General features: G+C 43.0%; 3 protein-coding genes across 3 annotated transcripts; 1 reads left to right on the top strand and 2 right to left on the bottom strand.

Annotated features, from left to right (window-relative positions):
* Window positions 1-396: 396 nt before the first annotated feature.
* LOC115560196 (cytochrome c) lies at window positions 397-3,220 on the bottom strand. Its single transcript, XM_030379513.1, has 3 exons — window positions 3,046-3,220; window positions 1,717-1,891; window positions 397-1,551 (listed from the first exon to the last, which is right to left on the bottom strand). Exons 2-3 carry the CDS (start codon window positions 1,883-1,885, stop codon window positions 1,406-1,408), a joined length of 315 nt encoding a protein of 104 aa, XP_030235373.1. The 5' UTR covers window positions 1,886-1,891; window positions 3,046-3,220; the 3' UTR covers window positions 397-1,405.
* A 758-nt stretch (window positions 3,221-3,978) lies between these two features.
* Window positions 3,979-13,801, top strand: rbm45 (RNA binding motif protein 45). The gene is made up of 11 exons (XM_030378950.1): window positions 3,979-4,314; window positions 4,722-4,844; window positions 4,966-5,092; window positions 5,348-5,506; window positions 5,947-6,120; window positions 6,388-6,517; window positions 6,645-6,741; window positions 7,946-8,103; window positions 12,347-12,422; window positions 12,703-12,850; window positions 13,284-13,801. Exons 1-10 carry the CDS (start codon window positions 4,039-4,041, stop codon window positions 12,817-12,819), a joined length of 1,437 nt encoding a protein of 478 aa, XP_030234810.1. The 5' UTR covers window positions 3,979-4,038; the 3' UTR covers window positions 12,820-12,850; window positions 13,284-13,801.
* A 1,270-nt stretch (window positions 13,802-15,071) lies between these two features.
* Window positions 15,072-22,713, bottom strand: zc3h15 (zinc finger CCCH-type containing 15). Its single transcript, XM_030378951.1, has 11 exons — window positions 22,456-22,713; window positions 20,242-20,340; window positions 19,952-20,054; window positions 19,363-19,515; window positions 19,169-19,263; window positions 17,136-17,318; window positions 16,932-17,012; window positions 16,679-16,744; window positions 16,461-16,589; window positions 15,828-15,966; window positions 15,072-15,545 (listed from the first exon to the last, which is right to left on the bottom strand). The coding sequence occupies exons 1-11, from the start codon at window positions 22,528-22,530 to the stop codon at window positions 15,373-15,375; spliced, it is 1,296 nt and encodes a 431-aa protein (XP_030234811.1). The 5' UTR covers window positions 22,531-22,713; the 3' UTR covers window positions 15,072-15,372.
* Between the last annotated feature and the right edge of the window lie 2,604 nt (window positions 22,714-25,317).

Below are 25,317 nucleotides of genomic sequence, written 5' to 3' on the forward strand. Positions count from 1 at the left end.
AGGACAGAGCGAGCCACAGCAGTCAGCTGATGCGCTGCTGACGATTATTTGATAAGCCTGCACTTATGCTATCAAGTGGACTTTGGTCAGAGTGAGATACACGTGTTAAAATACATGACCAGCCACCGAGACGTCATAGAACATTCTATCATGACGCTATGTTCTGCGTAGAACGGTGTATTCTAGGCATAGCAGACCTATGTCACACTGTTACACCACACAAGAGCAAGTAGAACCAATACAATGTCCGGTGTTGAATTTCCAGAACCAGGTGGTTTTGGGCATCTGCAGGTTGATCAAAATGAATAAAACTCTAATTAGGGAGTTAAATGTTTACCTTATGAGATAGAGAAAAAAGTTAACATTTTGGAAAAATAAAATACAAAATAGCCTAGATTATGGTAGCCAGCATTTTTATTCAATCTTTTGTTTTGTAACCATCGATTTCACATTTGACTATTTCACACGTGCATTTTCCATTAAAATATACTTCAGACAGCCAGAGTACAGTATAATAAGTTAAAACGGTCCACTTTCAGACCTGTGAAACCAGGTAAATAACATTGGTCTTTCATTCGTACCATTGATATTGTTTGTTATGTCCATTGGCAACCAGTTCCTGGCCATTAACTTGGCCAGGCATTACAGGAGATAGTATCAGGTGGAAGAGCAGTGTTGCCTGTTCTGACCGAACATCAATGGCTATGGGAGAGGGGGGGTAGAGTGAGTATGGGGGTTAAATCCAGCACCTAATTAGAGCAAGTTGTAGAGGGGGTCATTGAAAAAAGCCATAAGCATGAAACAGGCCACATTGAAAAAGACGACATTCAACCCATTATCGGTGAATATAATCTGCATTCATGACACGCCACTGATCTCTAAAGATACAACTCCACAGATATAACCGGGAGCCCCCCCCCCCTCCAATTTTAATATCCGAGTTCTGGTGTTGTTAAAAACCTGTTAGCTGCCGAAATAATTCTACATTCCCACATCCTTCATTTCTCCAACACTAAAAGATCATATTTCTTCCTATTAGAGGACTTGGTGAGTATTATGTTTTCGTGAAAAGGCTGATGGCTCTAGAAGCCCAAGCTACTGGACGTATGGATGCAGACCATCTGAAAGGTCCAAAACATGATAGTTAACTCTCTCTCCCTTCTCTAATGTGATGAAGGTTATCCATTGTTGAGGTACAGATGCTCGCACACACACACACACAAAAAATATACAGTTTGGTTTGCGTTAGGTCATTTTGACAATAAATCACTTTTAAGCTTTACAAATTAAGTTAAAAAAAAGTGACCCATTACTCAAAATCAACCTAGCTAGAACCATTTGTTTTTTTAGCAAATGAAAGACTAAAAACCACAGCGATATGAAATCGTTTTTTCTTCTGAGCCTCTTATGACGTGGCCGACTTCAGGTATGCGATGAGGTCTGTGCGTTCTCCCTTCTTCTTGATGCCAGCGAAGATCATCTTGGTTCCGGGAATGTACTTCTTGGGGTTTTCCAAGTACTCCATCAGAGTGTCATCCCCCCATGTAATACCTGAAGACGGTGACCACAGTTTGATTCAAAACGCATCGTATACCAGTCATTTACATCCAAAGAAGGTCTTAAGACAACGAGAAGGAGTCCGATAAACATTGGCCTGGATTTTATGTCTACATGAGCACCAATAAAACCAATAAGGATAAAACCTCTGCGACTGACCTTTGCTCTTGTTGGCGTCCGTGTACGAGTAGCCCTCTCCCTGGCCTGTCTTCCGCCCGAACAGACCCCAGAGGTTGGGGCCCACTTTGTGCTTGCCCCCCTCCTCAACAGTGTGGCACTGGGCACATTTCTGGACGAAGGCCTTCTTTCCCTTTGCAATGTCTCCCATTGTTAGCTAGAGGAAATAATGAAAACAAAAAGAAAGATCAGGATTGCTTTATGAGTAGACCTGCTTTTTAAATGTACTGCAGCAAAGGAAGTGCATTCGCTCTATCTCCATATCTATACAACTGCCGGCCGGTGAAGGCCGTTTGAGGTAACAGGTAAGCATCATCAGCCCATAATCGGAAGTATATTATATCATTGATGGATAAGATTGACAGAAAACTCCCCAGACGTATTGGTACATCTACGTGTCTTATGTCACTATAATTGACAGTTGTGATCAGCCCCCCCCCCACCCCCCGGTTTAAGTGTGTCGCCAAAAGAAGAAAGTCCTTACTCTAGAGGGGACTACCTTACTCTAGAAGTCTACCTGGGTTAAATAACTGACCCTGTGGGTCTGTCGGGGAACTGCACTCAAGGACGAACTAGGCTCTTGATTTGACCTAGAGCCATGCCGGCCGCTTGCCATGACCCCACATTATGATGGTGCTGGCTCTAATCTGCAGAGAGAATCCATTGAGGGGTCCCGCTCAGGCTGAACCCCCCCCCCACCTCCAAGACAGCCCAAAACTTGGCGGGATTTGTGAGGCCGACCATCGCCCCAGACCTCATCACCAAGGGCACGGACCACACAGTGCGGCTGCCTTGAATGATTCGCTAATAGATGTTGGCGAACCGATATATGATTCCACGGCTCCCAAGTCAAAGCCCAAGCTAACACAGAGGGAGAGAATACGGCTTTTCCACTAGTAGCGGCTACGGTGGCCGTGTAGCTCCGCGATTATCGTGGCCTAGCTGCTATGCGGTTATCGTGGCCTAGGCTCCCCACGAGGATTACGTTGGCTTTGATGGAGCATGAACGTTGATTTATTAACATATGAGCAGTCTATGAAAATGAACGCTCCTCGTCCGTCTGGTGGGCGCCCCAACATCTGCTACGTTTCTATATTACCGCATACACTATTGCCCTTGAATAAACCCTTAAGAGGTTGAACTGGCCGCTACGTTACGCAGAAGCCGCATCCTAGCTATTCTCCAAGAGGGCTACGTAACCGACAGACACGTAACCGGCGAGCCCGGCGGGCGTTCTTCTACTTCTTCTAATTGTAAAGGAAAATATATATACTATCGTTTAGATTGGTAATGGTAAAACAGCAAACGCACCTTTGATCGAGTTGGTTCTTGTGGTCGCTGTGCCCAGGCGGCTGTAATCTGCTGTAGGTGCGGCGGCGGTTCTGTTATAGCGGACTTCGCTGAGGTCACTTTACTATGGAGGCGCGTGGTGCGTCACTGGGTCACGTGTCACTGCTGTCGACGTCGTTTCCTTCTCTGGCGTCATCCGTTACACAAACGGGCAACATCTCGTGACAACTCGCCCTTTACCTGTCGTCGTTACAGAATTAAACCCGTTTTATAGTTTACTTTAAACATTTTATATTTGAGGATGGTTTCTGGTAGAGAGTTCAGTCCTGGGTTTCAGCAAGGCACCTGCTGCCAGACACCAGACAAATACACGCCCTAAAAGGAGACATTCCTCCTGTCATAGTAAAAAATGTTAAAGTAAATTTCATTGCGTTTACCTTCACCTGATTAACCTTTATATAATAATATCATCCATTGTCGTTCCTCCCTGAGCCTACTCTCTGGTGTTGCTATGCAAACGTTTAGGCTGGCTAGTCATACAACACATATGTTACACTGGACGCTATAGAATATCTGCTAAAAAGTAGAATATTTACTTAAGGAATTATCTGTAGGGAAATGCATAGCATTACAGTATTATGTAGTGTGAAAGGTTATCTGATACCAATACCCGGTGTGTCCACTATGGGGCACTGTGAGGTATAATGCCCCTCTGTGCTCGAGGAAGAGTGAAACAGGCCACTATCACAGCATTATTGAGTTCCCAAGGGAAATAGATGTAGCACAAAGAATCTAGTTTTTGTTTGTTTTTGTTTTATTTCATTATTTTATTTTTTATTTTATTATTTTATTTTTCCTTTTTATTTTTCCTGCAATATCTCTCGTTCACACTCCAGTCCAGTCGGTGGCGGTAATGCACCTACAAGTTGGTTTGTTAACCGCCAATAAACCCTAAAAAAAGTAGAAGAAGAAGCAGAAGAAGAAGAAGGAGAAGAAGAGAAACAGGCCGCAGAAATGGAGGACTTCGCTTCAAAGCAGGTGACTGAAAACCTCGATGAACCGCCCAACAGCCGACTGTTCATCGTCACATGTCGGTCCATGTCCGAGGATGTGATAAAGGACACATTCGCCGTGTTCGGGGACATCCAGGCGGTTTGGGTGGTGAAGGACAAGCAGACCAAGGAGTCGAAAGGCGTCTCCTATGTGAAGTTCGCCAAGTCCTCTCAGGCCTGCCTGGCCATGGAGGAAATGCACGGAAAAGTCGTGATCGAGGGAACTAAACCCATAAAGGTAATTATCGTGATTCATGATTGCGTAAGGATACTGGGCAGAAAGGTGCACGTTGGGACCGTATACCCAGACTGCAGTGTGCCGGGTTAACGTGTACCCAGACTGCAGTATGCAGACAGGCCGAGCCCGCGTTAACGTGTATCCAGACTGCAGTGTGCAGACAGGCAGAGCCCGGGTTAACGTATACCAAGACTGCAGTGTACAGACAGGCAGAGCCCGGGTTAACGCAGACTGCAGTGTGCCGACCGGAAGAGCCCGGACTAACGTGTTAATCAAGAACAATAACACTTACGTCGTATCCTAGATGTATTGCAATCATACAGAGACAATCTCTACAATCTACTTGTTTTCCCTGGGAAAACGACCTGCAGTCATCTTGACTTATTGTTGTACGTTTTGTGTTTCAGGTGTTTATTGCCCAGTCCAGGTCATCTGGAAGACACCGGGACGTTGAGGATGAGGAGCTGACCAGGATCTTCGTCATGATCCCTAAAACCTTCACGGAAGATGACCTGAAGGAAACGTTTAAAGTAACTACACCTCAGCCTGAATCATGTTTTTCTCTATACCGTCAACACAGAGACGAGTTTCCCATGGTTAGAGTTACACATGATTATAATCATATCTCCCTGCCTCTCTGTCTCCTATTAGGAGTACGGCGATATTGAGTATTGTGTCATCATAAAGAATAAGTTCACTGGAGAAAGTAAAGGTCTGGGCTATGTCAGATACTACAAGCCATCCCAGGCGGCCATGGCCATAGAAAATTGTGACCGAGGTAAGAGGGTTAGAAAGAAGCACTATATGTTTCACCATGTTTATTCTTAACTATTGTACTAAAGCTATTAAAATGTGGATAGTGATGAACAATGAGGTGTCTTTATTCCTAATGGAAAGCTTTTATTTAGCTTTTATTGGATCAGGCCTTACTTCAATGTTTTTCTAACAACCTTTAATAAACAGCCATTCACTGTTCAGACGGCCCGATTCAGAGATAAATGATGGTCAACGTTGGCTGTGTTCATGTTTGCAGGTTACAGGGCCATTCTGGCTGAACCCCGCAGCAAAACAAACTCTGCCGAAGGAGAGTACGCTGGAGGAGGAGGAGGAGGAGGAGGAGGAGGCGCCGGCGCCAGGTTTGACCAACACGGGGGCGACAACATGAACCCCTACCCATTCGCCCCCATGGGAGGTAAGCATCAGCGGGTTCCTTCTCGTTTGTTTGTGTTCTACAAACAAACGACAGAAAATCTCAAGGTATCTGATATGTTGGGAAGTACACTACATACAGTATAAGGGGTGAGAATATTTCAGTAACTTACTTTTAATTTTTGATTCTTGGGGTCATGATTCTCTTTGAATTATGGGGGTCACGATTAGATTAAACCAAAATCATACCCTATTCAAAATCGATTCTTGATTCAGTATATAGGGGGTGCCAATTTAAAGATCTACTCCAGTCTGCTGTGCACGTAGAAAGGTGGTGCAGCCAATTATGGCATGTAGATTCAAATGTGTCTACATTTATGTTGCTCTTGTGTTTTAAGAATGATCAACCAATTGCAATAGTGTGTGTTTCCTTTTGATAGGGTCAAAAAAAATAATTTATTTAAATAATTTCCCATGTTATAGCTGACCCCGGCAACTACCAAATGGCCGACTACCGCTCCAGTGATGTCATGACCCGCTGCCTGATGCTGTCGTCGCGGGCGGCGGTCACCCAGGAGCAGGTGTACGCTCTGTTCGACATCATCCCCGGCATGGACTACTGCGAGCTGCAGAGAGACGCCTACGGCCTCAGCAAAGGTCGGTCCTCAGAATGCTTGACCTAACTCTCCAACCCCCCCTTTGGAAGTGGGGAAAAGCTCATCCAGTAGCAAAGTATTGGATGGGAAAGTCATTATGGAGTTATTAGCCTGACAAGCCAAAGTGCCGTGCTGTGTTCACTTGTCATCGTATGACCTCAACGATATTATGTGTGACAGCCTAATGGACGGGAGGTTAACGAGCACATGGATTGATTCATCTGCATGCAGAATGTTTGATAGCTTTTTTTTTTCTCTATGCTCATAGGTCACGCTGTTATTCGCTACAATAATCTCGGCTCGGCGGTCTATGCCAAAGAGAAACTCAGTGGATTTGAGTATCCCCCCGGCAACCGGCTGGCGTTGTCCTTCATCGATGATGGAGACGATCGCAACAGGTATGCATGGATGTGTGCTTTGCAAACAAATTGATTGTACCACACAACTTTTCTCACACCCTTTTTAGATCTGTCGTGTTTATTATCTGTAGCCATTCATGTCTGTGTGTGCCTCTTCTATGTGAAGCCCTGTAGGCAGAATGGCCATGCAGTTTGTGGCTGCTCAGATGATGTCCACGCTCTGGAACGGTCCCTCTGGCAACCAGTTACTGAAAACCGCCACGGTAAGTAACGGTCCCACTGTTATTCACTATAGGTTCAAGGAAACTATGGAGCTGCAAGTAAACCAAAGCCGCGGTTCCAGCGCAGGAACTTCCCCCTGTAACAAGACATTTTGGCCTGAACTAAGTGCATTCCTATCGCAGGAACCAGGGTCTAAATGAAGTTCCAGGGACATTATTTTACCCTAAAAAACCTCCCTGCTTGTGGAGTAGGACTTTCAAAAGGTTCAGCCTTGGGAGTGGGGCTGGCAGCACTGAACTATTGATTGGTCGAAGTATATGATCTTCATATGTGAATATGGTCTGCTGTGGTGGGAACTCGGACAACAAGGGGCTGAAGGAACCTTTAAGTCCCTTGCATTGTAGTTCATGGGACTAAATGTTCCCGGTAAATTTGGTGGAAACGCGGCTTATGTTGTTACAGTGTTCTGATACAGCAGATCTTATAAGATCGATAACAATGAAAACATCTTGGGTATTATTTACAACAAAGTATTTGAAAAAGTTTCTAAGAGACAATTGGTGTGTGTGATTATTGTGGGAAAAGTTCCCATCGTGGGCAGCAACAACAAATGGGTGGGGAGTGACCATCCTGAAGAGTGATAGATAGCCAGGGTAGAAGGCAGCCATGGCGGGAAAGGCCAAGCTAATTTACTAAACACTATGGTGTTAGTGGATATGTATGCAAGACATCGAAAGGTATTGACACAATAAAGAAATCAGGAGATTGGCATTGCCTCAGTATCAGACTCGGTGGTTACAGTAGCAATGTGAATGTTAACTACCTTAACCCCTTTTATCTATCTTTAGGTGAAAAGAAAATGTATACATATGCCGTATTAAATTGACTACCAACAATTGGAAAGGTCGCAACATTTGCATATAATTTGATTATTATTAATTGATGTATATATTACAAGAATACATTTTTCCACAACACAAATTCAGTCAAAATACAGTTATTTGATTCATGGTTCAGTGGCTATAATGCTGATGGATGAAAATCGGCACTTTTCACACTCAGTTCTGTAAAGTCCTTGTTAAACCACCCCACCCCTCCAGTCCTGCCATCTCAAACCCGGGATAGGTAACCCCTTAATTGTCCTTCAATGCAAAACCTACAGTAATAGTTGGACAGTGTGTGTTCCTTTCCACCTTTTGCTTTATGGATGTGGACATATTTTGATGTCTTTGGTGTTCTCTCCAGAGCTTCCCTGGAGCCCCTGCAGCGCCACGCATCCAGGCGGACCTCTCTTTGCCCGCCATAAAGAAACTGGCGCCCCAGGACAGCAAGGTGAAGGAGCGCTTGTTCGTGGTGTTCAGCCCCTCCCCTCTGTCCATGGACGTCCTCGAAGATGTCTTTTGGTAAATATTCCTTTGATTCTTTTGGCATTTTTTTATGTAACAGATTAACAAAGTAAAGATTGTGCAGTTGAGCTGTGGTCTGACCTCCCTCATAGGACTTGTTTATTATATTTAATGCTCTAGTACAGGGGTCGGCAACTAAGTTTGGCATCGGGCCAATTTTTTTTCCAGCCAGTTGGTGGCGGGCCAGAACATTATCAAAGGCTTGTTCAAGGAATTGATTAATGAAAGTGCATCTGGAACTGCGACCAAGCCCGTCGGCTGGCTTATTCGTATGCCTACCAAGCACTAGATGACTCTTAAAAGACGTACATATAAACAAGTGCATGCCCTAATCACGTAAATGTCATGCCTGATCTCATTGGGTAGAGACACTGCAGCGATATCATCATGAGCAGTTGTAACTGCAGAGAAAGTGAAATCCGCGAGCTGCTGATCATGTGAGAGAAGGTGATGCAGTCGTATTAAACAAAGACGTTGAAAAATGGTGTGATCTACGAGAGAGACGCAGAGGAACTGTCCTTACGAGGCTTTTTGTCGGGGGAAAAAAAACCCTAACCCGTCCCTAACCCAAAAGTGGTCAGCAAAATAAGGAATATGTTGGCGTTTTTGCACTTGTAAATAGTTAATCCCGTTTGTAGCCTACACTCATTCTTGCAAGCGGGTGTCTTCATTCATAAAAAAATAAAAACATTCGGGAATATGCAAAAGATTCTAAAGAGGTCTAGAATCCGTGCGCAGCCCCGCCTTCTCCAGTGAACCGAGAAAGCCCGCGCCGTGACGAACGGGGGATTTTACCCCCTAGGTCTTACACAGAAAACTTGAGATAAGGCCGTGAAATCGCTGGGCGTGCCAAGCCTCGACCGAACCGGCATGGCAGTGTAGAAAGGCCTTATGCTGGGGAGAGGGCATGGCAGTGTAGAAAGGCCTTATGCTGGGGAGAGGGCAGTAGTGCGCACCTAAAAAAAACACACACACACACACACACACACACACACACACACACACACACACACACACACACACACACACACACACACACACACACACACACACACACACACACACACACACACACACACACACACACCCCCGTTCCTAGCCTACTCACCGTGAGCAGAACTGTCGGTGAAGTAGCCTCATCAGAGACTCTACTTGCGTTTAACAGCAAAGTCTCAGTGCTTGGCGTCTTAAATCTTTTGTGGACTTTTGTCAACAGCTCCTGCCATTCTCTACGTGCAGTATCACACACAAATACGTAGGGGTGTGAATCTTTGGCTTCAGACGATTCGATTAACGATTCAGTAGTTGGCGATTCGATTCAAGGATAATTATTTTTTTTTGGAACGATTCGATTCTGTAAACCACCATTCGATTCAGTAACTTTGAACCAAAATTCTATATCCGTGAAATAAACATGCAATAATGTGACACCCCATGTACATTTCACCATTATTCTTTGCGAAGCCAAAATGCTTCCAGACTTTGGATTTCAAGTTTGCTGGTGCATTAACAATCTCGCTGCCGCTCTCTGCCATGTTTGAAATGCACCAGTAGAGGGTGAGGGAGAAAAAAAACTCTTGTGGGACTTCCTTGCAAGCTGACTAGCTGATGACAGAGTTACTGTCCGTCCACACCAGAAGCGAATTGAGCGACCAAATCGCCGGAAGTCATTCACTTTCTATGGGCAAGAGCGACCAAAGCGACCAAAGCGACCAACGCTACCAGCGGCCAAAGTTGAGCGACCAGAGCGTCAAAAAGAAGTTGACAACTTTTTAACTTTATGCAAATGACTATTATTCGCTTCAGCGGCCAAACACTGACAGCCAATCGGAATGTAGACGCTCTTCGCTTGCGTGGATCCCAGGGAACATCGGCAGACACTTTGGTTCCTACCTACCTTTATTCACTAGCTGAACAAAATGTCGGCTGAAGTATTAATCGCGGCTGTAACTGGGCACCCGGTGTTGTACGAACCCACCCCTTTTCAGTTCAGAGATCGAAACGCCGTAGTGGTTTGGATATCAAGTGATGATAAGCGGGAGTATTTATAGGCTACATCTAGAACGTTCGTATTTAAGCGGGAATCATTTTAATTTGCTCTCCATGCCACCAATCTAACCAACCAATCGCGTGTAGCATGCTTTAAACAAAACCAAAAAAGTTTTTGAAATCGTCACATAAACAAACTAATCGACAAGACGAGGGATAAATGACAAGGGATATATCTAGTCTAGATAGATAGAAAGCCTAGTCAAGTCTTTATTAATACCAAACGACACAAATCGTCGGGAATCCATTTAGGTGGTTCGGCCCACACAGGACAGTAGCCTACAAGACCACACAGAACAAGTCTGACTGGACATACACACAATACATCACATTAAAACTAGACACGCGTTGATAGATAGATAGATAGACAGAAAAGCCTAGATAGATCGATATGTTCCATTATTTGCCTTGCGGAGCCAACCAGTCCTGTGCGCGTATGCAAATTAGCCATGTGCGCGAATGTCTATTTGTTTTGAATGCGACGAATGAGTGCAGATCATGATTTGCAGATCCAGATCAGTGAAACATATTTTAACTACTACAGCACGCAGGGTTTTTTGTTCTCGGTTGTAATTAGCCTACATTTTAGGATTTGTTTTGTATTGGGGGGAATCACTGTCCTACTTGTTGTCGAAGCACTTTATCGAACAAGCAAAACCGTCTCGGCAATATGGCCAAGGTGTATGGGAGAGTTCACTATTTGATATGGCTGTCTGTAGGGCCTACTAAACGCATACGGCTCCTTTAAATGCGTCTGCATAATTGAATTGTACGTCATGAGCGACTTGAGCGACCAAAGCGAACAGAAAAATTCGCAGCGAAACTTTCTGAGCGACCAAAGCGTCTTTGACGCTTTGGTCGCTCCTGGTGTGGACGTACAGTTACGGATTACCGAGCTACACTTCACAAAATAAATGTGTAAACTAAGTCTTAAAACATTAATCATAATCGATTTCATACGATTTAAAGCATTTATATCGATTATTGGCGAAGCCAAAGCGATTCATTCTATTTATTTATTTTAGCAGATCGATTTAGTTGAATCGGTAGGACTGACAATCGATTCATCGATGCATCGCATGAATCGTTACACCCCTACAAATATGTAATGTTGGGTCGCCATGGTTGTTGCATATAGGCCTATAAAGGGGGTTCTGTTTCATTTAATATGGCATGGTTTCCAATAACTCCCGCTCAGCCCCTCGCAGCTTACGCGTAACCGTGACGAGTGTGTCTCTATCCTTCCTGGAGTAGTAGCAGGATTTGATACAATAAAATTCAAAAACGGTTGTGAAAGAAAAAAAAGTTCACTGTATCCGGCCCTTTTGATTTAAGCTGTCGGATATAGATATTCTAAAAAAAAAATATATATATATATATATATAACTTCAGAATAATCTGGCGGGCCAGTTATGGCCCGCGGGCCGCCAGTTGCCGACCCCTGCTCTAGTATCCACATCTTTTTCGATTTGATTTGATTGAGGAACATGGCTTCCATTCAGTTGTCTAGATGAAATTAAATGGAAAATTAATATTTTAGCCTCTAGCTTGACATATCCTTAACAGACAAATATTATGATCTATTGGCTATTGCTTTTAAATTTAGGATAAATTATGCGGGTCAGGATAGTGTCCTTCTATAATGTTTGGAGCTGTATCTAGTGTGCTCCAGTAGCATCGTATTTTGGGTTTTCCTGAGCTCATCATGAATGCAATCATCACTCTCCCTCTGGGCTAAACAGTGAATGACAGGCAAGCACTCATTAAGCTAATTGCCTGTTAAGATATTCAGCAATCTGAAACCGGTATGCCTCAATTAACCACACTAATAGTCATGAGTTTTCTTTCCAACAACCAATCGGTTAGCCAAGAGGGAAGACTATCGAGTTAAATGTATATTTGCATAAATCATGCGTTTCTTTATATTAAGAATCAAGCAGTTGGATTACAAAAGCATCGGTTAAGTTTCTGTTAAAAATCCCCATCCATTTTTACAGACCAACTGTACACCTGACAAGTGCTGGGAGCAGCCAGAATCCAACGATTATCTCATTATTTTTTCATTGCCTATATTGATTTTGTGAAGGTCTTAGAAGGCAAAACACGCAGAATGTGAATCCTTTCTTTAATTGTATTTGCAAAAGTAATTTGGGTAATATTTCTGAATTAGAATGCCTCTCTGCCTCTCTAGTCGATACGGCTCTCTAATCGAGGTTCATCTGGTCCCTGGGAGGAAGGTTGGATACATGAAGTATGCTGACAAACAGGTGAGGCCCTTACACAACCGCTTAGGGGGGGGGTACTGTGTAGACTGGAAAAGAAATATGTAATGCCCCTCTTTTATTGGCTTGTAACAAGCCCAAAGAATCAATAACCAGAGGCAATTCCTTTCACATCATGTCCATGCAGTCTCGATGGGAGACAGTTGCACACCATTTTAATAATGTACTGGGTGTTCTACACAGTAAAACACTTCATCAAAGCAGCTGGTCGCTGCAGCTAGAGGGCATTGTTCTGGAAACGACTGAACCCTGACTGTGTTCCCAGTGTGCGGACGATGCCATGGCGGCGCTCCATGGCCACATGGTGAACGGCGTGAGGATGAAGGTGATGCTGGCCGACCCCCCCAGAGAGGAGTCGCACAAACGGCCCCGCACCTACTAGGACACTCTCCTGCTCCAGCTCATAGCCTGAGGTAAGTATCCAACACACTCCGGCCATCACCTCCTTGCACTCTACATAACTACGAATTTGCCTTTGTAATCAACATGGCAATAACCTTCAGTGAATCAGAAACTGATGAATCCCTTCCTTTTGTTTCGGCCCATGTGGGTAAATAAATTCTCCAGTATACAGACCAAATGTGTGTACTCATTCATAAGCAGTTGAATGAAGTTTGAGGTCCTTTTGATCAAATGCAACAAATAATAATAAATAATCAATGCCAAATATCGTCTAATGTTGAGTGCCCTTTATACGGAGCTAACTACAAGGCTTTTACTTTTTTATTATTGCCTTCCAAAGTTGGTATGGCTTATGTTCACATATGTCTTCTACTATTGAGTTGGTTGAATTTCTTTCCGGACCAGTTGTATATGTTGATAACTCTGTAGCTTCTTGTTTCCTAGGAGACTGTTGTCATGACACAGTGACACACCTGACCTGACCGACCGACACCTGGACCTTCTCCTGACCCGACCTTTGACCTCTGTCTGACCATTTCCAGTGACCTGTCATGTCATACCTAGGCTGTGACATATCTGTGACCAAAGCCAACGTTTTTTTTGTGAGACGATTCACACGTTGTGCTCAAAGACTCATGTTATTAGAACTAGAAGACAAGAGAACAGGGTCTCGACTTACCCCACTACCAGAGTAATTAATCCATAACAAATGTTCAGATCAAGTTAGCGGTGCACAGAACTACTTACTCATAAATTGCCGTATCTTTATTGGTAAAATAAAGTATTTCAAAAGAATGATTTTAAGTTTACAAACTTTGTTTGTAAAGGTGTAGTGTATATACACTAAATTACATCATTTTAGGAGTTTGAGTTGTGTTCAATTTTAGTTCAGATGAATGTTTTACAAGTCTTCTCGTTTAGTTTTGAAGGTATGTTCTTGCAAAATAAACAGATAACCCTTACCTGCTTGTCCGGTCATATTTTTTTGTTATACATACTTGAAAAGGAACAATTCCATGCACAGACTTCCAGTATTCATTAAACAGCCACCCACATCAAATATTGAGAGCCCTGCTGTTTATTTACTGTGGCTTTCTCCAGTGAAGACCCATTACTGAACATGACAAACAGTGATATGAATGATGATACTTACCTTTATAAAATGCTAAAAAAATATTTATTTTTTAGATATGCAGTACACTGAGTTGCACTAAATGGAACTTAGCCATGGTTGCATATCCGGACAGTAGATAATGGTAGCTAGTCAAGCACAATTCCCGAATGACAGTCATGGTTGAACGGCATTTGCACTTAATCTTCATGTGGGAAAAGGCTGACTTTCATAAGTAGAGCCAAATAATGCAGTTAAGGCACATTTCCTGTTGGAATACTTTTCCTTTTAAGTATGAAAATTGACTGAGCCTTATCTTGTACTTTATAAATATTCAACCCTGCAGATGTGTTCAGGTGATGTGCTGCATTTTGAATCAACCTCAACATCTATCCTACATGGGTAGCACATATGTAGCGATTGGCTTGAGTAAAGCAAAGTCTTGAAACAGTTCGTCAAATACCAAATAGGAAACATGGGGAATTTGATCTAGGGAAAAGTCTTGTGCCAGAGCCAAAGATTGATCGTGTTGAAAGTCTTGAACTCTTTGATTAAGAAAACAAGGTTTGCCCAAAATTTTAAATAAAATTGAAATTAATCCAACACATTAAATGTACAATCTTTATTTTTTTTCTAGCTTGTAATTCATGAGCACGCTTATTTACAATGTTGGGCCGGTCAAGTGACATTTGTGATTTGTTCCACTACATGCCATGGATAACGTTTAGTTTCCAAAACTGCACTTCAATTAATCAAGGATTCGAAAAGAAATTAAATAGCGAACATTTTTCAAGAATCAGTTTAACATTTCCAATTATTTTTAAAGCTTTATTCCTATTTTCAAAAATAGAATTCAAACCAAGTATGTCAATATTCATTACATCCTGGGAGTGGCTTGTTAACAAGTAGTAAAGCACATCCACTACATAACTCAAGTCACCTTCAATTGTCCAATTAAAATCAATAAAAGCTACAGTCAAGAGCGATTATTTGATAAGCTGGCTGGCCTTTGTACACCCCAATCAGTCCAACTTTTGCAATAAAGCCAAGTTGTGTAATGGTTTGGGAGACATGGGTCAGGAGACCAGCTGCTGGGAAACAAAGACAGGGCCGAGACGGGATGTCATCTTACAATCAGGCTTTATTGGAGTCTCTGAAATTAAAATTACTGGAACATTGTCAAGTGCATGTGGTGGCACTCCCTACTAACTTCCTGTTTGTACCCGGTCAGTCCAATTGTTATCCTCAATTAAGTCAGTCCGTCTAGTGATACAATGTGGTCGTTGTGCACCTGTCCCCGTCAGTCAGTCCCATGCGATCGGAACTTCTCCCTCCTCCTCCACCATGCATCCATCTCTTCTTCCCATGAGCCGACCCCCAAACATCTGTCCAGACCTGTCCTGTTTCCCTTCCCCATCCCCGTTAGTCTTCGAGCTCCAATGTGTTCAGCTCCTCGTCCAGATCTTCCAGGTCTTCCCCTGTGAACAGGTTCTCGTCCACGGGCACCTCCTCTTCCTCGTCACACTCTTCCTCATCGTCGCCTTCAGCCAGCCCATTGGCCTCTGCTCCTCCACACGCGCCGTTCAGGTGGGCCTCTGTAGGCAGGGAGGGACACCAATGAGGACATTTTCACAGCCCTTTCAAACTGCACAATTCAATCAAACATACATACCCATACAATTCATGGGATCCAACCAAACCACAACAGCCCCTTTACGTGTTCTTGTGTATATTTCACTGTGAATAAATACCTTCCAAACCTATCTGTTAATACTTCCAACAGTGGCAGTGGCTTCGGTAAGTGAACCACCGAATACATCTCCACCAGGAGGATGAACAGTGAGACAATAAATCCGAGGTCATTCGATTAGTCTCACCGTCGTCAGTGGCCGCAGGTTTAGTCTTATGCCTGGTTGTGAAGCGGTCCATGGTTGCCACGGTGATGCCAATACAGTTATCCACCTCAGTCGGAACGAAGCGGGATAGGTCTATGTCCTTGAATTCTGTAGCATCCACCTTGTATAGAACACATTTTTATCAAAACAAATGTTACAAACACCTGACATCGCTATATGTGTTCAATGTTATGCATGTGGAATCAATGATAGTTTGAATTGCTATACAACTTTGCCCTCAGGTTCAGAATATATAAAGTTACAACTGGGCAACAGAAATTATCACATTTCATCAAAACCTTTGATAATAAAGTGATTATGCCCATTAGGAATTGTGTATTTGATTTGAAGTGTAATCCCATATTTCCTGTAAAAAGCCTTAATCATGCTTCTACTGTGTGTTCAAGAAAACTAAAGAACATATGATCATATGTATAACACAAAGCACCCTCCAGAGCAGAAACGGATTACACGTGCAGTATGACCAGCAATCAAAACCAAAGTTGACCATCATACATTGGATATAACTAAAGCCCAGTCTTGGCCCTGAGATACACAGCAGAAGACGGCAATTGTGCAGAGTGCCTCTTCCATGGCTGACGGTTTTATAATTACCTGTCCCTCTTCCTCATTGTCATCGTCCTCTTCATCCTCACTGTCGTTGGCGTATCGGGTATCGTCTGCTTCCTCATCATCGTCATCAACCAGCTCGGGGCGGAATTCAAACACTTCACGTCCGCTCACCTGAAGCATAACATTATCATTATTAAATACTTTTTCGACCCTTAATCTGATTTGTATTGTTGTTCCTTATTGATCAGACGGTGTCGTACCCCTAGCGACCTCCCGGCCTTAAAGTCAGCCCTCTTCTTCTCCATGTCCTCCATGTCTCTCTCCACCTGTGAAGTCAAACAGAACACTAATGAGTCGGAACTCAAACATTACAATGTAGAAAACAATGTTTATTGAATCACACATTGACTTTGCATAGAATTTGTAATTATGACGGGAGAGGTTAGTGTGGATACAAGTTAGAAGCAACCTAATTCCAGAAATTCATAACCGGGATGAAATAAGCCTTCCAACCTTATCCTGCCTCTTCCTTTTCTTCCAGGCCAGGAACGTGTCCAAGGTGATACGGGTGACATTAGGACCCAGTGCTGCACGCTAGGAGAGATCATGTTCAATTAGAATAATTGCATGTTTCCATTACCCATTGACATTAACTGATGACTTGTCTTCATTTGTGTTCGATGCTGAAGGCTACAAATAACCACTGGCCAGCCTCACCTCGTTCTCAATCAGCTCTTCCAGCGAGATCTTCTCCTCCTCCTCCTCGTCCTTCTTCTTGTCCTTCTTCAGCACAAAGCCAGCAGGCAGAGCGTGCCGGTATATACAGCTCTCCCCCCCTGGACACGACCAGAACCAGCCATACTTGTTGCCTTCTATGGCGTCCAGGAAGTGCTTGCAAACCTGCAAAGTAATAAGGGAACAAAAAATTAAGGTTTGTTTTATAAATGGCTAGACAGTAACTGCCAACTGTTTGATTTTTGTTTTGAAATTATTGGTCCTTTGATTTATTTTCATCCAGTCATGCATAGGGTTTGGTATCGTTTGGGTTTTATCCGATACTAGTGCCTACTTTTTAACTATTGCTGGTCGCTGCAGCTAGAGGGCATTGTTCTGGAAACGACTGAACCCTGACTGTGTTTTAAACTATTCCGGTGCTTAAATGGTTCTCGAACCGGTAATTAAAAAAATGAAAACCACACACACATGCATAAAAGCACGACTTGTTACGAGTTTCCAATTAAGCAGAAAGTCAGCGGACACCGAGTTGAAGTTTAGGACATAGCACACGTTGTCTATGTCCTTGACGCGAACATTGTTTTCAACCGCTCGGAACCGCGCCGTATTAATTCCCATGTTTTGAAAAGGAAAGAAAGTATTTGAAGCGAATAAGCATCTGTTTTTGATTTGTTTATTTGGTTTTAAAACAGATAGTTTTGGATGCATGCATCGGCTTTGAGTGTCCTTGTTTGTTACTTTGAAATCACGTACGCTCGCAACACACACACGTTCCTTCATTCACGCACGCACCCACTACAACCTGCCGATCTTCAATCAAAACAACATTAAGTAAGTGATACCACGCCTCACAGTCATGGACCTATGAAGAAAGTCGCAGTCGTACCATGCATGTTTAGAAGCGCAACATTGAAAAGGGTCCCGTCTGAAACAGTGTTGCGCCGCGTCCAAATGTTGTTTAATCAAATACACTGGTATGGCGGTATAGAAAAAAATTCATATCATAACGAAAATACACACCGTTATTCGGTGTGAACCGGTATACCGCGGTAACGCAAGTTGACACGGCAACACTGACTGTAGAAACACTTCTGTGTTTCCCGTTCATAGGATTTATTGGATGAATCTGGATAAATATTTCCCCGCTTAAGTAGATTAGTTATATTTATATGCAAAGTACCTCAAAGTAACATGCAGCGGAGTGTGTCATTTCTAGGGCTGCAACAACGAATCGATAAAATCGATAAAAATCGATTACTAAAAGCGTTGCCAACAAATTTGGTCATCGATTCATTGAGTCGCGCGATTAATACGTCCCTCGTAGACGCGGCACTGTTTACGGACAGCCGCCGACAGGTTGTTTCATGGTTCATGCACACCCACAGCGAGCTTTAGTGTGAGCGACCACAGCTTGTATTTTGGTCATATCTTAACACTGGACTGTTAGGCCTATATAAAAGGGTTGTACCTTCACTGGCTTTGGGTTAAAAGTACTGGGTTACTCAGTAACCCAGTACTATCAAAACGCTATAAACTAGGAAAGATAGGTACATGTGTTGTGGTAAAAACTAAATCGCTATTTTAAACCACTTAAAAAGCTAGAAGTAGCCCGCCACTTCTAAGTGTACAGATTGTTTATTATATAGGCCATTTTATACACACAATACCATTAGTAGTTCACCCATCGACGCCATCTTGTTTTTAAGACTCGATAAGTAGATTGTGACATCCGTCAACAGCACACAATTTCTGTGTTCGCCAATCTACTTATCGAGTCTTAAAAACAAGATGGCATTGGCGGATGAACTACTGATCACATGCCCCCATCGTTCCAAGTTTATAGCGTTTTGGTAGAATCGGCTAAAAAGAGCCAACTTAAGAATGCGTCTATACAAGCTTTTTTGCCCCCAAACGAACATTCCAACTCGTTATCATACTAAACATATCCCAGATGCATTTTACACCGGATTTCTCCTTTAACGTCACATTATACTACCCCTACTGGGCCCACTTACGATCTGTGTCTTGGCAGAGTTCTTCTTCTCAGCCTCCCCGTGCTTTTTGTTGACCACCTCCTCCAGTTTGGTCTCATCCCATTTGTCCATGGTGTCTTAAGAGAGAGTAAGTGTTATCAACACACTTAACTGGGAGAGCCTTTCAAATCCTGATGAATAACGAGAAAAGGATTATGAGTAGGATCTGCACTGACCTTTCTCGAGGTCATCGTCCCTCTCGTCGACATAGAGACTCCTCTTCTCACACTTCCTCTCCAGCGTGAGGTCGTGGCTGAACTTACATTTATCCCCCTTGGTGCACTGGCCCTGCTTGAAGAACGCACAGAGCACCGACTTGGGGTCCACACCTGCAGAAAGCAACACAATGAGGAGGATCTTCTCACCTATCAAGCTACACCATGTCAACAGCGCTTCACGACGAAATGTCAATTTCAATTCTCTTGTTTGAGGATTCTGTGATGATGGCATGAGGCGCTACTACACGAGCTTGTGTTATCCAGAATTCTTCCTTCCTGTGGGGAAAATGTATTTTTGCAGCAGAGGGAAAAGGGTGTACGTTGATGACCACAGCTCTGTTGATGATTCAACACATTTAAAACATGATTAAATTCCTTGACCAGCATGGTAAAATGTATTTTAGCTCCATTACCCATTTATTAGACTATGTTTCATCTAAACAACACAAATACAACCATGTCTTTGCATCTGCAAAGCCCTTTTTCACTTTATAGTGTAGGAGTCAGACAGACAGATTACATTATATAGAGAGCACATTACTGTTACCTTTTGCGACTTTCTGTTGAGCGACCACTGGTTTGAAGAGCTCGTTCAGTTCATCAAGCTCTTTTTTCTTATCTGCCTTCTTACTGCCCTTTTCTCCTTCAGGCTTTTGAGACACACAAAGTACTTTAAAATCTGGCATTTTATTTAATTTAGGTCATGATCAGAAAGTCAAATTATCTACTACTGTGGACTTAATAATCTGCACAAATATACGGTAAATGTGTTTGGATCCCAAGAATTAACTTAATACAATTTGCTTGCTCAACCAGAAGGGAACCTCTTGTACTCACCTTGAGACCTGTCGGTCCAGATTTGACCTGATGTACGACAGTCTTGATGAACTTCTGCTGTTTTGCACCCTTCTTGTTCTTTAACCCAAATGTCTTGTCCTGTAATAAAAAATAATAATAATTAAAAGTCCAGATTTTAGCACCAAACAAGAGCCCCCTTTATCCTAAATTCGGTCAGACAAATAAGTTCTTATCGATGTACCAAGGTGATCCCATAAAATGGATAACTTGACCTTGGCAGTTTGGCTACAATAATTTAATACGTCTTCTCAAACAGGCCTATAGGCTTTATTGCGAAGTCACATCACAATGTCTGCTTCAATTTTAGAAGTATAGAAGCATTCGAATGTTAGTTATAATATTAACTATAGACTAATAGCTTTTTTGGTCATGGTTTACTCAATCATGACGATATTTGCCATTAGTGGAGGATTGTGGTTTAAAACGGCCACAGAGCTCCCCGTGAGAGACGTAGCAAAATAAAGTTTTCAGTCGCCTCGGTTATAGTAGCCTCGGAACCAGACCAAGCTCATGCTTTATTTTCTCTGGCATATGCGTCTGACTCCCTTACGATTTGAATGAACGAGATCCGAAGATTTGAGTCCGAAAAAATATCAGAACTTTGCGTCACTAATATCCACATGCAATGTGTTTCTTTTAATAGGTAAAGTAACCCCGCAATCAATCAATGTCTGCGCGTACACAATGCAGAGTTCAGCAAAATCAGGTCTTCTTTTCACTGTTTGGCTTTCGCCCGCATTACATTGATGCTCTGCCATAACCGAATCGAGCTCGGACCATGAGTAGTCCCAGGACCCACTGACTTCCTCGCATGATATTCAGGCTACCAGGTAGAGTGCACTGTTGCCCATTCAAATAATTTAGAGATAACGTGCAGATTTAATTTACACATTCCATCTACTGGTCAAATTATACCTATATTTTCTTTCGTTGACTACAGTTGTGTCAACCGTTTTAATGCTCGAATCGGTTTAAGGTCTATCCAACTCTTATCCAGATGCATATTGGTCTGTGCCCATTGAAAAATCGAAGATTGTCTCACAGGTGTCAATTAACGAATAGTTAGACTAAGGTAACAATATAAATATGTTTATTTTGGAACTTAAACTAGTACAAATCTCTTCAGTCCTATTAAAATGTGTTTTTTAGAGAAAGGAGTATTGCCAAACAAGGACCAAAGATGCATTCTGATGAGCAGGCCATTTTCGCCAGGGTAGAGGGTTAGGGGGGATACATGAAAAACGAAATCTCTACAGGTGTCCCATCAATGACCTGGCCTGGTCATTGTTAGAAGACATGATTATTGTCGCTATTAATTCCGTCCGAATTTTTTTTCTCAGGGATTTATTTCATACAAAAGGTTCTCCTTGCTTTACCTGCCATTCGTCTAATTTCACTTATTAATGAGTTGTCAAGTTTACGTTGTGAGGCTTATGAGTGCACGGAATTATTTAGCCGTTTACATCAATGTATACCGTTGTGGTTGACCCAACAGATAGGAATGCTTATCAAATAGGTAGGCATCGGTAGAAGAGAATAAATAAGATCGAAACTTAACTTAAGATCAAACTATCACGGTATGATAAAATGCTGAACCAGCAACCGTGAAAAGTTGTGAAGCATCATCGATCGTCTTTGCGAAGCACAACAAAGTAACGGTAGCCGTTGCCATTATTTTACGATAGCTTTAGGGGATTGGATTTAAATCAGAATCCACGACACCGGTGCTGATCAAACCCAGTAAGGCCCTTGAGGCCACCTGGCCCGGCTGTTTATAGCACTCAGGCCTACATAGTAACACATGACGCCATATAACCAACACAATGTAATTTGGCCTGCTTACTTCCCCTCACCGGTGTCTTAAGAGTGTTAGGTTAGTTAACACACACATTACTGGGCCCCGCCATCAACCGGGCCAGCGTCCGGAGAGCCACGAGCTAACGGCTAAAGTTAGCTCACTTAATTGACCATGGCCATAGAGAGTGCTTTCACATCATAACACGGAACACAACCGAATGATGGGCCTGGAGATTAACAAGACATGTAAAGGACGGACAGACGGCTGTTAAAACATGTGCGAGTGAGTCCATTAGCTGTAATGCTAGCAGCCCATATGGGGAGCGGGTTAGCTCCAGCCCGTCCTGTACCCTCTCCACCGCTGCTAGCAGCAACGTGCTACACACTAGGCTTTACCTCGATTATCTTTTCCTTTTTCTTCTCTTGGGTCTTTTTATTCGCGCCCGCCGGGGCGGGTTTCTTTGGGGGCATGGTTGACCAGAGGGGCTGATTAGAAGGCTAAGCTATATGTGATATTTTAATCAATGTGTCGTTTATTTTCTGTGAAGCCAGCTCCACTCGGCAGGGCCAATTCGCTAGCACCACCACTCGTCGACCGGGACCGCCGAGGCCACATGTGACTACAGCGAGCCTGCTGCTGTTGTGTGACGTCATCACGTTTTTTCTTTTTTAGCTCCCGCCGCCGAGGCTCACGGACGTCATATTTACCGGTCTTCGTGCGATGCGATCCAGATGCCAGCCTTCCGAGTTGTAATTGTGTCATTTCCGGTCTCGGAGCACTAGCGTTCCCGTTCGACTTTGTGATTGTGTCATGAAATTGGCTAGCGGTTGTTTATTGTTAGCTACATTAGCCTCTTTAGCAAACCAGCTCGAAAACAAACAACATACTACAAACTACATTGTATTGCACGCACAGCAAGACCTGCAATGCATAAATTGGTGACCGGAATAAAGTAGCAATGTAATCAAGTGTGTAAGAGGCTTTAAGAACGACATTAAAGTGACCAACGTGGTACAAATATAAAGAAAATAAATCTCTTCACGGGCGCAGCCATTTTTTGAGAGCGTCATCACTGCTCTCGGTACAGAATTTCCAGAGATGAAGAGAAAAAGGGGGTGTGCCTCCGTGAAATGCCTCAAGAAAACTGGGAGATTAACCGACTTCCAACCCGGAAGGTTGGCGTCCGAGGAATCTGGAACACACCATATTTATTGGTCGACAATATTGATCCGTGCTGTAGTAGTGGTGTAAAATACACACAATGTACTCCTGAAATATACAATAAAAACTTTAAAATACAGTATCAAAATATGCTCCACATTTTCTTATGGGGACATGGAGTGAACATGGAGCAGGCCTAGTGGTGTAAAATAACGTGATTCTGTGGTGGCAGCATCGCTTGATAGAGGCTGGTCGATTGGTCCGCAGATCAAATACGCTACCCAACACATGAGGTAGCATTTTTTGATAGGGTAAAAATAAAAATGCTACTTTATGGGTTTGGTAGCGTGTGGTACAGTATGGGTATTATACACCACGTTGCTGCATGCGCATGCGCAGAACCACTAGGTAGCACGATTTGATAGAGGATTGGCAGAACACCGGTGCGACGCACGAGGTTACACTATACCGATATAGCCCCTATTAGATTAGATAGTTTAACATCAACTCTACACTGGGACAATATGAAACCAGGAAGTCTTGCTTTAGAGACCATGGTCACCCGATTAACCTCCCACAACGGGAATAGTTCAATCTTTTCTGAAAGAATTTGCAGCCCCTCTGGGTTTTGTGTTGTAGTAGAACAGAATGTCCACCAGGTCGCACTAAGTGCAAGTAGAGCTGAGGAAAGCTGACGATACCGTTTGAGCACCTTTATTACTACAGGTTTATTTATTACTACATATTCATTACTACAGGTGCCATTACTGGTAATAGCTTTGTGGTATAATTCGCATTGCTGGATGTTTAAATAATGATAACACCAATAAGAACCCAATAATTATACATTGTGACAAATATTAATGAACAATAACATAAACATGCATATAAATTCTTATCTAGTTATGTATTATTCATTTATTATGAACAATAACAAAAATAATAGTAGTAATGATGATATTAGTAATAATAATAACGATGATATAGTATACGTGAATATTTATAAACTCATACGATACCAATATCCATATATAGTCAGAAAATATCTGCTTTGACTTCGGACTGGATAAAAACTCTGTAAAAGCTTTTATCCAAACCTCAGTGCTTTTATTTGTTATCTGGTTATGAACTGTTGGATGTGTGTGTTGCACAGTAACCCTGCAGCTCAGGAAAACACAAAATGGGTGCGACGCCTGTCTCTATTGGGTGCTCACTTGCACTCACTTGACTTCAGTATAAATTTGCTGTTATGAGCCTTGATTCTAAGGGCAATAGACAGCATTTACCCGCTTCGTAACAAAAATATCGCTGTCATTGTCAATCCTGCAATTTCCCCCCTAAGTAGCAGTAACATTAACGGTGCCACAATTATTAACGCTGCCTATCGGTCTGTTTAATTTTCTTGTTGCATTTGACGAATTGTGACACGTTCGTCATGCATTGCACCCACTGCCTAACCTAGCTGCTTTCTGTTTGGACGTTGTGTCCATAGCAACCCAGCTGGATGACTGTAGACAATGTTTAAAAACTATAAAAAGGGTTGCTGTTGCCAAGTGAGATAAAAAAGAAAACTTTTTGGCTGTCTCAGTTTCTCTCTAATGTCTCCTCTCCATTCTTCTACTGCACTTCACTTCTGTGTGTGTGTGTGTGTGTGTGTGTGTGTGTGTGTGTGTGTGTGTGTGTGTGTGTGTGTGTGTGTGTGTGTGTGTGTGTGTGTGTGTGTGTGTGTGCGTGCGTGCGTGTGTGCGTGCGTGCGTGCGCGTGCGTGTGTGTGTGTATGTGTGGTTGTGTGCATGACTGTGTGTGTGCCTGTGTGGGTGAGTGTGTGTCTGTGTGTGTGCTTGCCTGGGTTTGTATGTGTGTATGTGTGTGTGTGCATGCGGTGTTTGTGTGTTTGTGCATTCCTGTGTGTGTATGCCTGTGTGGGTATGTGTGTGCGTGAGCGTGTGTGTGTGTGTTTTTTGTGTGTGCTTGCCTGGGTTTGTATGTGTGTGTGTCGGTGTGTGTGTGCATGCGGAGTGTGTTTGTGTGTTTGCAAGCCTGTTTGTTTATGCCTGTGTGTGTGTTTGCATGCGTGTGTGTGTGTGCGTGTGTTT

This window comes from Gadus morhua, chromosome 15, assembly GCF_902167405.1.
Source record: "Gadus morhua chromosome 15, gadMor3.0, whole genome shotgun sequence".
In the NCBI taxonomy this organism is placed as follows: domain Eukaryota; kingdom Metazoa; phylum Chordata; class Actinopteri; order Gadiformes; family Gadidae; genus Gadus; species Gadus morhua.